The sequence below is a fragment of the Amblyomma mixtum genome, chromosome 9 (assembly GCF_055824585.1).
Source record: "Amblyomma mixtum isolate Tamu chromosome 9, ASM5582458v1, whole genome shotgun sequence".
NCBI lineage: Eukaryota > Metazoa > Arthropoda > Arachnida > Ixodida > Ixodidae > Amblyomma > Amblyomma mixtum.
The window spans coordinates 60453143-60465789 of NC_143020.1; the positions used below are offsets into that span (position 1 = coordinate 60453143).

The following is a 12647-nucleotide window of genomic DNA, read 5'->3' on the forward strand; positions in this document are numbered from 1 at the left end:
TATCAGCATTCCTCTACAAAACTAAATTCCGCGATCGGCTGCGGCGGTGTTCTTCTCTGTCGCGGAGACCACGCTGTCCATTGGTATTTGTAAGTGATTGAAGGAACAAGAAAGGAAAAATGCACGGGCCTGTGACTGGTGAGTTGTCACCACCACCACTGTAGTGCCACCACTGCCGGCGTGCCGGTAGGGAGGAGGAGAGGAAGGCGAAAAGTATCGCGCCGACGGAGGCCACGCTTCAAGCCACGGCCGGTCATCGTCAAGTCGTCAAGCATAGCCTCCAAGATTACCGACAAATACGTAAAGAGCGATTGTTTAGGCCAAGTTTCAAGCTAACAAAATATTTTATTAAGTACACATTCTAGATTTTTGTAATAAACCCGACTTTGTCTAACACGCCAGTGCATTCACAGTTTTTGTTTTTGTTGTTTTTTTTTAGCGTGGCCTGTTGGGGATGCCAACGATACACACTCCCATGGAGGAAGGAAAACTCTTCCTCCATGCACGCTCCGCTCAGTGAGCATCAAGGGCTTCCTACTCTAGTGCCTGGAATATAAACCAGGCGCTGTATTTCTACTTTTTCATCTTTATGTTTTTTTCTTGGCTTGATCCCATGTCTTGATCCGCTTGATCCGGCACTCTGACGTCCCGCTACAAAGGGGATTGGCCGTATCAGCATCAGCATCACTCCAGACAACTGGTAGTTTTGCTAGAGTACACTCTAGTTTTGCGCACCGCGGAGGCTTTGGCGGAACTGAACTGCAGAAAATGTTTAATCAGTGCCAAACCACGGATGTTTGCTGCCTGGAAAAGGACGAAGAGCGGGCAGTGCCACGGGACGGAGCGGATATGGACGATATGGGTGTGTGCCATCATTATTTGAGGCTAGCCAACCAACTAACAAACGGAACACCTGCGCTAGGCGAACACGCAATGGAAGGTTTTGCTCGGGTTTGGTATCCATCCGATTAGTTATTACACACTAAAAAGCTGGTGTGTGTTAAGGTTATTGGTTTCTCGAATCTCAACATACTTGAGTGCCATGGTGTCAAGTGCAGTACTTGTGTTAGAAGGTACTGTACTGGCGTTCGCGTTTCGGCCGCAAAACGCTGTTCGAAATTAGCGGGAACGATTTGCTTCGTAACGTTGAACTCCGAACCTAGCGGCTAAAAGATACTTTCTGGCTGCATATGAGCTTGTCTGCGCGAAACGTGTGCCAGAAATGCTTCGCCTCGAATTTAGCGTGACCATGATGCAGTTCTAGGATCATCAAAACCATCGTCGGCTTTGCACTTCAGCTGACATTGGACGCAACCTTTCGAGCTCGTATTGCAAGTGTGCGGCTCGGTATCTTAATCTTTTATGCATGATAAATGTATGGTAACAGCTTGCCGACTAATTGAAATTGTGTTTGGTATGTGCTAGCCACTTTTCATTCTGGAATAGAATGCTGCTTGACTGGAAAGGAAGCTTTGTTGTTTTGCTCAAATGGTAAGCTTTGCTTAAATTATGCACTGCAGAGTAAAAGGAATGCATTATTATTAATTAGTTGATGGTGTCCGATACTCATTAGCCTGATCTTTGTAAGGGCATTGCTATAAGTAGGTGTAGTAGTTAGCAGTTCTTTCCTTGTGTATTTTTTTAGAACGTATTAACTGAGCAGAGCCACAGAAATAAGTGGTGCCTCCTATTTTCCAGGTTTTTCACTACAGCGCCTAAACCAGCCTGCTTCATTACCTAGAATTACAGGAAACAACATATCAGAAGTTTTATTGCTGTTTTTTTGTGCCTCACCTGGCCTAAACATCAACTACATGCCACAGCCATCGTTTGGTTGATGAAACTGAAACTTCGTCGAGAAGAAATTCAATTATAAATTATTTAACAGTCGTAGGGGAATACCACGGGGTGCTCTGTGTATACCAATGTGTAACGCGTCGTTTGACAGAAGAAAACATGCAAGCAAAGTTTGGTGTCTATTGTCCTGTTGAAGATTTGCGGGGTCGCAGCGGAGCACCAGAGAGAGACGACCAGCGTGGCAGGCTTCTAGTTCCGGACTGCCCGTGCCGGGCGTGCGCCACGAGCACGCGCTGTCCGACTTTATTTTCCTCTAGCGCGCGCTGTAACGCCGATCTCAGCGCCGGCGCTTTATAGCGTCGCCGGGCGCTACAGGGCCCCCCGCCTAGACGGAACGGCGAAATGTACGCGCCGACGGGGTACAGATGGAGGTCACGCAATGGAGGGAGGGTCCGGTAAGTTCATGTCAGGGTCCGGGAAGAGCCGTCGGGTGGAGGGCGCGGATTCAGGTGGACGAGCCTGGCTGCTGCGCAATGGGCGAATGATGCAGGGTGCCGAGCTGACAAAGCATATTAGGGCAATGGAGGCCATGGTGGGGCCGTCACCGACTGTAGTGCTGCCCGCTGGCACAAGTGTCATGGGTGCTGGACCGTTGCAGCTGATGTCGGCGGGAAGCTGGCACACAGAGTACGCCGTCACAAGCAAGGGAGCGGTCGAAACGGCTCCGTGGACAGATGTGGTCTTTAGCGTGGTGTCGTGTCGCTGCTGTAGCGCCAGCTTCAAGTCGTCCAAATAGGTGGAAATGGCTGGCTTACATGGCTCAGGTGCCCCTGATGTAGGGCGCGAGCAGTGCGGTCCGGCCACTAGGGTTGGCACAGGTGTGACCGACGAGACAACGGTGACAGCTGTGGTGATGACGGAGGAAGTTGCTGGGTTCAGTTCCAGGTGCTGGGGTAAAGCGGGAGTGGCCGTCAGGAGCGACTGGCCAGTGCTGATGCGCGTGTGGGCATGGTCGGGCTTGAGAGCAAGCGCTGACACTGGGTCAGGAACTGTTTCAGGCAAAGTGGGGCTGGAGGCGATCGCCGTGCTTGTTACTGCTGTCATCGGGTTGGCTTTCTCATCCTGCTCCTGATGACGAGTAGTGCTCTGCGGACCTTCTGAGGGGCTGGGAGTGTGACAAGCAGGCTTGGTCGTTGTCGAGGGCTCTTTAGCATCAGCGGGCGACGGCTTCAACCTCACAGAAGAGGCCTGCAGAGCTGTTGGCGGTAGTGACGAGGTAGATGGAGATGTCGGCACGGCTGCTGCCGCAGAGTCGTCTTTGGCTGCAGGAGGCTCTGGCGACAACGCCACTGAAGCGCAAGGAGGCAGAGCCAGAGACGCGGGTCGGATAGTAGTGGGAGCAGGACGCGAGGCGGAGCTCGTGCGGATCCCACCTGGTGTGGCGTCGAGAGAGACAGCCGGGCTGGAGACGCTGGACGGGAGTGGCGGCGATGCGGCGAGGGGCTGCTGAGGCGGGCCGGGTTCTGATGAAGGCTGCGTGGGCGCGAGCGAGGCCGGTCCAGGGACAGAGGCTGGCGGCGGCGAAAACGGGTCCGCTGCGTCGTAGAGCGGCGGCGGAACGTAGTAGGCGCCGAAGTACGCCAAGACGGCCGCACGCAGCTCATCGTATGGCCGGCCGCCGAAAGCAGAGTAGGTGAGCCGACGCAGGAGGTCGGCCGGGAGGATGTCACAAAGGACTTCGTGTTTGAACGGCTGGATGGTGGTGCCGTTCAGGTACATCGCAGCCTCCAGTTGGGCGAACCACCCGCCGACGCCTGCAGGCCGGAACGCCGGGAGCGGCGGGTCGAAACTTGGGTGCTGCCAGTACGCCATGCTGGAACGCCGCTGAGATAAAAGGCACGGTTCGCCAGGTCACCACTGTTGAGGTATTAGCGGGGTCGCAGCGGAGCACCCAAGAGAGAGACGACCAGCGTGGCAGGCTTCTAGTTCCGGACTGCCCGTGCCGGGCGTGCGCCACGAGCATGCGCTGTCCGACTTTATTTTCCTCTAGCGCGCGCTGTAACGCCGATCTCAGCGCCGGCGCTTTATAGCGTCGCCGGGCGCTACAGTCCTTTAACAAATGAATAACTCTACAATTAATCTAGAAACTTCAGATGGATGGGTAATTTCCAGTGAAATGCGCGCGGATGACCTTAACGATGTGTAAGGCTGCTTTTACAAAGAGTTTAAATATCACATATCCTCATTATCCACCCTGTAATTTCCTTCTCATAACCACCATTGTTATGGATCCTGCTGGGATCGAAAAAATAATTTAACACCTCAAGATGTCGGCTTAAGATGTCAAGCAGCAGCCGCTATTCGCACCGATGTGTGGGGAGGGGGGGAGTTGGTTCCACACGTTGACGAAGCAGCTGCTCAAGGCCTCCGCCGCTAGTACTCCATCAGAGGTGGAGGCTTGCAGTGTGTAAATGTATTTTTCATAAACAATCTTGGCATTACTGTTACCACCGTTGCCAGAGCTCATCGCCTGGGGCGTCTTTCTACTGACAAGCAGCGGCCAATCATTGCTAAATTTATAATGAAAAAGAAGTCGAATCTGTTATGGTACATACAGAACGCCTGACATGTACACCGGACCAAATCTTTAACTGGCTCGGGTGTTGCATCACTAAATGCACCTTGTAAAAGGTTTTTGTCGGCTACACCGCTGGCATATTCATGCTGTCATTTGACACGTGAGATGGCATTTCGTAGTTCCTTTTTGTTGATACAATGTTTGAGTAGAGTACTTGCGTGTTTAGATCAAAATTAACAGAAATATTCATTGTCTGCCACTACGAAGAGCCGTAACAAGCAGAACACGCCGCAATGGTTCTGGTCCATATGGCCTCCTCCTCTGGGTAAACTACCACTCCTTTCATGGCGGACAAGTCGTCTGCCCAGAGTAAGCGCAAATATGCTATTTTAATTTTTTTTATTACAGTGTGAAGCTGTTTGAAAAAAATTGCTTGCCCAAAGTTTCTGTAGAGCTGTGTGCTCTGTTGATGCTGTACACTATTATACAAGAGGGATTGGGTTTTACCAGATTCGCTGAGCTGCGGTGTTCTTTTATCCTTTGCTCCAAGTGAACTGGGGATTCTTTGTTCTTGTATTTTATTGAAAGTCCTCCACCTTTAAAACGCAGGTTCGGTAGTCACACAGACCGAGGGGCATGGTGCATCTCCTGTGGAAAACTCTCCCCATCAAACGGAATCGCCTCCTGCCATGGGGAAGCGCCGTAGGGGTAGACCGCCAGGAAGGAAGGTGTACGAATGCCCCCGTTGCAGCAAAGAAATCCAAAGCAGATCCCAGCTAGTGGTGCACCTCAGAGTCCATACCGGTGACCGCCCATACCACTGTGACCAGTGTGGTAGCAGCTTTGCACAGCGTAAGATCCTAATAAAACACCAGCGCACTCACACAGGCGAGCGTCCTTACCGTTGTGACCACTGTGGAGACAGCTTTTCTCTAAAAACCACCCTAGTACGCCACGTACGCATTCACACCGGTGAACGTCCTTACCGTTGTGACCACTGTGGTAGCAGCTTTGCAGCAAAGGGTACCCTGGTAACACACGTGCGCACTCACACAGGTGAACGTCCTTATTGTTGTGACCACTGTGGTAGCAGCTTTTCATTGAGGAATAACCTGGTGGCTCACATCCGTACCCACACGGGTGAGAAGCCATTTCAATGCGAGCTGTGCCCCATGGCCTTTATGGATCGTTCAGGCTTTGCGAGTCATGTTAAAACCCACAAGGGCGAAAAGCCCTTCCAGTGTGACTTGTGCAAAAAGACATTCAGTAGGAAACGAAACTTGAGAAATCATAAGGCTTCGATCCACAAAGAATAGCAGTGATGCCATTAGTCAATATGTTTTGTATCTATCCATTTTTGTACAAGCTAACAACAATCTAGCTGAGTACCCTATGAAAAGCGTTGGTAGCTAACCTGTATGATTAGCCACATGTGTAAGTTTGTTGAGGAAATTGTGAGATAATTACATTTGTTTTGCCCTTGCACAACACACATGAAGACAGTCGCTTTAAGTGTTTCTTGAACGATGAGTGTGAGCCTGCTAAGCTCGTAAACTTGCACGAGCAGATATTGTCATGTAGCAGTTGGTGTTGCCTAGACGATAGGGAAGCGCCACCATTGAGAAGTTCTGAGAAGCTGCCACAACACAGAGATGCAGCCGGTGTGAAACATTAGTCTCTTCACCCAAAAAAAACCCGCACCAGCATGTCGAGGAGCCTCCTAGAGGCTTTTGTCGCAGATGCGGCAATATAAAATCGTGCCATATGTAGATGGCATGACTTCCTGCTGAAAAGAGATTTCCAAAGACTTTATACCCAGTATTTATGTCTCGTGCCATTTCTCAACCTGCCTCAGTGAAGAGATTTGGGTGACTGAAAGGGCGCACAAGAATTCTTTTTAATCTTGCAGTCAAGTGAGATAAATTTTGTGATGTTCATTATAAATTCGCTCATTAATGTTATTCCACCTGTAATTGTTTGCATTCCAACTCATAAAAATTTGCTGCTGTGAAAATCTTCGTGTGTTCATTCCAGCTGTGTTAGTGGCAGGAACGAGTGAGGACAAATGGGTGTTCAGCCTCAAAATGACATGTCTTGTGTTAGTTTGCAGGTTTCAAGACTTCTGTGTTGTTTGTAATGAAAAGTAACAAAAAAAGTTCACCAACATCTATATCGCTGTTTCTCAGAGTGCTGTCTCTGCTCATTTTAAATGGCATAATATCATTTTCACTCTATATTGGTGTTAAGAATATCGGGTGTTTGTTACCGTTTCACTTTGAGTTAGTTTCTTTGTTGTGTTGTTGTTACTTGAAAAAGGCTTATTTATTTACATAAGGTGTTCATGACAAGCTGCATTGGTCAGTGGTTATTGAAATAAAAAGGGTTGTACATACCGGAGACGAGAAATATTGTAATCTTGTATTATATTTAGGAGCACCTAATTTAGATCAATTGTGGGAAATTGCTTTGTGCTCATGAGAATTTACTCTATTTGCCATTACAAAATGTTGAATACCTTCTAGTTGTTTATAAAACTCACTTGACATATTATGGTGAGATTGCTTCACAAAGCTGCTGTTCCTTTTTTTTTTACTATTATACTTCGAGCATTGTGCCTTGCATCCAGGAAAGAATTGCTATCATCACTCACTTCAGCACTTAGTGCCGTTCCCCACAACAAGGCTATTCTGTCTGATGGTATTGCATTGCCAGTGGCACACAAACTTGCGGTACTAAGGGAGTAATTACTCCTTAGCATGCACCCAATAGAATCCTTCGGCTAGAAAGGAAAGCTAGACAGCTTCTATAGAAACCTAATAGTTAAAGAAAACTTCGTTCTGGTCCAGGGTTCAAACCCAAAACTGCTTCACCGGAGCAGTCGCTCTACCAGTACAATTTCCTTTAACTATGACGTTTCCATGGAAGATGTACAGCTTTCCTTTGTAGCCATTAGGCTGCGCTTGGGTGGATGCTAATGACTAATTGCTCCCTTATTACAAATGTACTCCTCCTTGGAGCATTCCCCTAAAACATTTGACCAACTTGTGATAGTTTTGTTTGTTGCTTTGGAGACAATTTTTAATGTTTCATTCTCCCAACCACTGTGCATTTACACTGACATGCCCTTGCACATATTCATTTCATTAAAGAACCAATCATAACCTTCTCGGTAAAGTTAGAAAAACAAAAAAAGGCTTTCTACTTGTTGCACATTGTGCAGTCTTGCACATTTCTTGCACTCTTATTCTTTGACACTCAGTTACATTGCAAGTGCTGCCTGCATCTTTGCAGCTACTTTTTTTGTGGGCAACATCACTAGGCATAGAGACAGGTTCTAGTCCGATTGATTTCAGTCGGACTATGTAACACATGCTCATGCTACCATCTTTTTCTGACTCCAGAAGTGGACTGCCTGACTCTGTCAACGGCTGTTCATTCTAGTTCAAATATATGACATATTTATTTGTTTGACTGCACAGTGAGGTTTGAGTAAGCGGAATTGGTATCATACAACTTATACTGCTTTGCATGTTGTGTACCGTATTTTCCGGTGTATAAGACGCACCCTTGTATAAGACGCACTTGCCATATATGCAAGCTGTCACTGGAAAAGTTCGTATATAAGACGCACCCATGTATAAGACGCACCCCAGTTTACCCAGTTAGGCCAGTGAGGCTTAATTAAATACGCTTGCGCGACTATCGCGAAATGCACCGTACCTGTGAGCAATTCTTAAGCAACGCTAAGTGATCGAAAAAGGCAACACTCATGCCATACTCGTCCACGTTCTAGCAAAAAAGAACGGAAAAACGATACAGCTCCCCATATGTCCATAACATTTTATTCTACTTGAAACCTTCGAAGTCTTCATCTTCAGATGCGCTATCAAAGGGTTCACCCATTTCTGGAAGCAACTCGGCTGAAACATGCACTACGTACACGGAGCAAAAAAAAGTTGCAAAGGGTGACTAAAAAAGAACGCCGGCTTGTCTTGACAATGGCGAGAAGCGCGATTGTCACCATCTTTTGGCGCTTCTCATTACTTTTGCTTGGGGCCTCCGAAACAGCCGCGCGTTTGTGATCCCGGAAGTCGTCATCCCCGCCGTTTCATAATATAGATCACCTAGAATGTCGCGCACGGCGGTCCCGGTATTGAAGTATTAACCGTGTTACAACCGCGTTATTGGTAGTGATATTTTTTAGGTGAAAAAAGCTTGAGCATGAACTGGAGTAATCGATGAACGCGCAAAAAAAGATGAAAAATTCGCATATAAGACGCACCCTTGTATAGGACGCACCTGCAAAATTTTCGAAAAAAAGCCGCGTCTTATACACCGGAAAATACGGTACTCAAAGAAGGATCCCAAAGCATGTCACATTTACAAAACCAACTCTGTGCACACACATTGGCCTGTCTGTGACTGCATAAAAAACATGGTTTTTTGGTTTTGGTTTTATGGGGTTTAACGTCCCAAAGCGACTAAGGCTAAAAAACAGTTCACATGCCTTTCAGTTCTGCTGACTTATGATTTCATGGTAAAAAAAGGGAGCTGGTAAGCAGCTGTATGAAGGTCACGATTCTCACTTATGGTGATCCCAAGAGTTGTTTTAAAATTGAATGGATGAAAGAGAAATTGCTTCTGAGTATTTTCAGTGTACACCCCACAGCACTGAAATGCTTCGTCATCACAGGTGTTAAGTGATTGCTCACACCCATACCGGCATATAGCTTAAGCCGCAGAATCACAGAAGAGGTATTTTGCTATAAGCCTCGATAGTTGGTGGTAGTTGCATGTCGAGATATGCCGTAGTGTAACAGTGCAGAATGCCGGCAGTCTGGTCGCCAACATGTGTGCAACACCAATTTTCTGGGGCACATTTGACCTGTTGTGAAGTCAACAACCATACGAGACATGAGTACAGGCTCAGCTTTGGTGTCGATTGTTTTCATTCTGGTGTGCTGAAGTCACGTTAACATGATGTGGTGCACTGGTGCATGATAGTTCGTTGCTTGGATGCATGTGAATGAGCTGGCATTGTATTCTGTAGTGCACTATTGTGCAGTTCACAGCTGTATTTTTGCAGTGAATCTTGCAACTGTTGACGGGGACTGGAAGGCTTTCTGTGGGTTGGTCGTATGGAAAAACCACAGTATTGAAACAAGTGCAATCATTCAATAAATAAGTGAATTAAATGAATCGGTATGCGAGTGAGTGGTTTTGAAAGCGAAGAAACGAAGTTGAATCTGTGCTCTTGTGCATTACCCGCCGCTCTGGTGAGGACACAGACACTTCTTCCAGGCAGCCGCCGCAATGGCTCGGTGGTTATGGCGCTCGGCTGCTGACCCAAAAAACGCGGGTTCGATCCTGGCCGCGGCGGCCGTATTTCGATGGAGGCCAAATTCTAGAGACCTGTGTACTGTGCGATGTTAGTGCACGTTAAAGAACCCCAGGTAGTCGAAATTTCCGGAGCCCTTCACTACGGCGTCCCTCATAGCCTGAGTCGCTTTGGGATGTTAAACCCCATAAACCATAAACTTCTTCCAGGCAGTCAATATCCGCGCATTAAAAGAACTTGATAATGAAGAGCTCGAGACAGCCTGTCCGCGTTGTTGTCTTCCCACCGGCCTGGGCTGGTGTCAGCCACGTAACTCGTTAGGAATGCTCGAAGTAAAATTTATCAATGATTTACCGGGGTGTGAATTGCATTCCTGGTTAGTGAAGCTACGCCATGTGCAATGCTTGCGGCTTCAAACTCACCTTGGGATAATTTTCAACCACATAATGAGATGCTACAGTGTCCACTGTATTCATGCCTGTGCACTTTGCTAGATATTTTGGTTTATTGGGGTTTAACATCCCAAAGCAACTTGGGCTATGAGGGACGCTGTAGTGAAGGGCTCCGGAAATTTCAACCACCCAGGGTTCTTTAACGTGCACTGACACCGCACAGTGCACGGGCCTCTAGGAATTTGCCTCCATCAAAATTCGGCCACCGCGGCCGGGATCGAACCTGCGTCTTTCAGGTCAGCAGCCGAGCACCATAACCACTGAGCCACTGCGGCGGGACCTTCGCTAGAAATTTGTGGCGTGTGTTCTGTTGGGATGTGCGAAACTCAGAGTTAATTTTGTTTCTCCTGTGTAAAAAATGTGAATGGTGAATGAAGTTTGTTGCTGCTATAAATGACTCGGATGCATATTTGCTTGCTTTGTTCATTTTTTGCTAAGCAGACAAGGAAAGGGAAAATAGGGGTAGGGACTTGTTATGACATACATGATGGAAACAAGTCACCGAAACCAAGGAGCATACAGGGGACGTTTTTTTTTTTCAATTTGTGGATTAATAGGATAATTGCTTCAACTAACTGATTAGAAAGCAGTAGAATAAACAACCACATGCCACTAGTGGGAAATAACCCACGAACTCCAAATTTCGCGTCCAGTATACCGGTATGTGTTCTACCAACTGAGCTATGACGACGGCTGTATAAATGGTAAACTGATTTTTGAGGAAAGGAAATGGCGCAGTTTCTGTCTCACATATCTTGGCAGACACCTCAACCACACTGTAAGGGAAGGAAGGCCGGTGTGGCCGGTCACCGGTATGGACTCGGGAGATGTACCACTAGCTGGGATCTCTTTTTGAACGCTCTGCTGCAGTAGAGGCATTCGTGTGGCTTCTGTCCTACGGGTTTGCCCTGGTGGTTACCCATGCCAGGAGGAGTAGTTTCCCCACAGTGGCTAACAGGATGGAAGACATCAGAGTGAAGGCTGAATGCATAAAGGAACGAATACTGTTTTGACAGAGTCAGTAATGCTATGCGCACGAAGAAAGGATGTGTCATTTGTGAGCAATCACAGCGTACTCTCCAGCAAGGAAAGAAAATTCCCATAAACTAGTGAAGAGCGACAAATAAAATACCAAGTAGAATTATTCACCACACAATACTGACAGCACAGGTTTTGCAGAGCTACAGTCTTCACAAAGCCCCACACAGCAGATAAAGCAAGAGCACGAAGTGGTGGAGTCACAATGGATGACGTAAGCAAGAATTTGCGTGCAAAGATACGAGGCTGTACAGCACAAGAGTCAAGATAAAAATCAATGTGTCAAATACCGATGCTCCAAAAGGGTTACTGCAACGCATGCAATTTTCACCTGTGATGTTTCTGCTTTCAGTAAAAAACTACCGACGATTACGTTACTTCCTAATGCGAAAGTTGAGCGCAGCAAATAAGCTGTTTCACCTTTTCGATAGATTGAGGCAAAGAAATCGAGCAACACATGTATGCGCTATCACAGAATTTTTTTTTTAGCAGACGGAGGACTTCCATCGGTCGTCTCGCTCATGGCTCAGAAAGAACTGGCAGATAATTTCGCAGTGGCGAACGGCAGCGGCAATTTCGGCTCGGGCGGTGCACATATACAGATCCGCCGCCACCGATCTGGCTCTCTGATTGCCACCGCACAGGGCGAACGGCAGCGGCAATTTCGGCTCGGGCGGTGCACATATACAGATCCGCCGCCACCGATCTGGCTCTCTGATTGCCACCGCACAGGGGTTGCATTGGAGGAGGAGCGAAGAAAGGAATTAAGTTCGAGCCGGCGCTTTGACAACCGGAGACTCGCAGGAAGAGGGGGGAGGGGGCGGCGTGTACACCCAGCGGCAAACGATGGGGGCAGAAGCGCGCGCAGCAAGCGGACAACACGATAAAGGGAGGAGGGAAGAGATAGCAGCGACTGACTGATGCCGCTGACGCCGATAGTGAGTCAACCCCAGCTGCGGATGAAAGGGGGGCGGAGCTGGTTACGAGGCCGACGACGACGCGAAACCCAGGAACGGACGCCAAAGAGCTGCGCTCTAAAAACACAAAATAATATAGAACAAATGAAAGAATCAGTTCACACACCTAACAGAATGATTACATAATTTCCAGCATTTTGAGCTGTCTCATATGGTGTGACACATGGTGTTTCACAATGGCCATCACTTCAGTTCCAGAGATTTTGCTTTGATCTCTGAGTAACAGAACGAGGTCTGATTCGCCCCATTTGGCACCAAAACGAAAAGCGCTATATATATATTTATATATCTATATCTTTAATCGTGCATAAAGTTTTGGAACCAATGAGTTCCTATACCAAGGGTGAGCTCCAGATGCATTTCTTTTTATATTCTGCAATTCACAAAGTTACTTGACAATGTGACACGCGACGACCTACTGGCATTGGCACAGACTTTCTCCCAACACTACGCAGCATCTCCTGAAT

The 12647-nt window shown here is 47.7% G+C and overlaps 1 protein-coding gene across 1 annotated transcript; it reads left to right on the forward strand.

Moving 5' to 3' along the window:
- Nucleotides 1–498: 498 nt before the first annotated feature.
- LOC149329228 (uncharacterized) lies at nucleotides 499–9699 on the forward strand. The gene is made up of 2 exons (XM_089560166.1): nucleotides 499–862; nucleotides 4985–9699. Exons 1-2 carry the CDS (start codon nucleotides 769–771, stop codon nucleotides 5689–5691), a joined length of 801 nt encoding a protein of 266 aa, XP_089416292.1. The 5' UTR covers nucleotides 499–768; the 3' UTR covers nucleotides 5692–9699.
- The last annotated feature ends 2948 nt before the right edge of the window (nucleotides 9700–12647 follow it).

Bases quoted from the DNA above. Each gene is read 5' to 3' on its own strand.
- LOC149329228 (XM_089560166.1), top strand. From the start codon at position 769: ATGTTTAATCAGTGCCAAACCACGGATGTTTGCTGCCTGGAAAAGGAC. The intron at 863-4,984 runs GTGTGTGCCATC...TTTAAAACGCAG, and splicing joins AGCGGATATGGACGATATGG to GTTCGGTAGTCACACAGACC.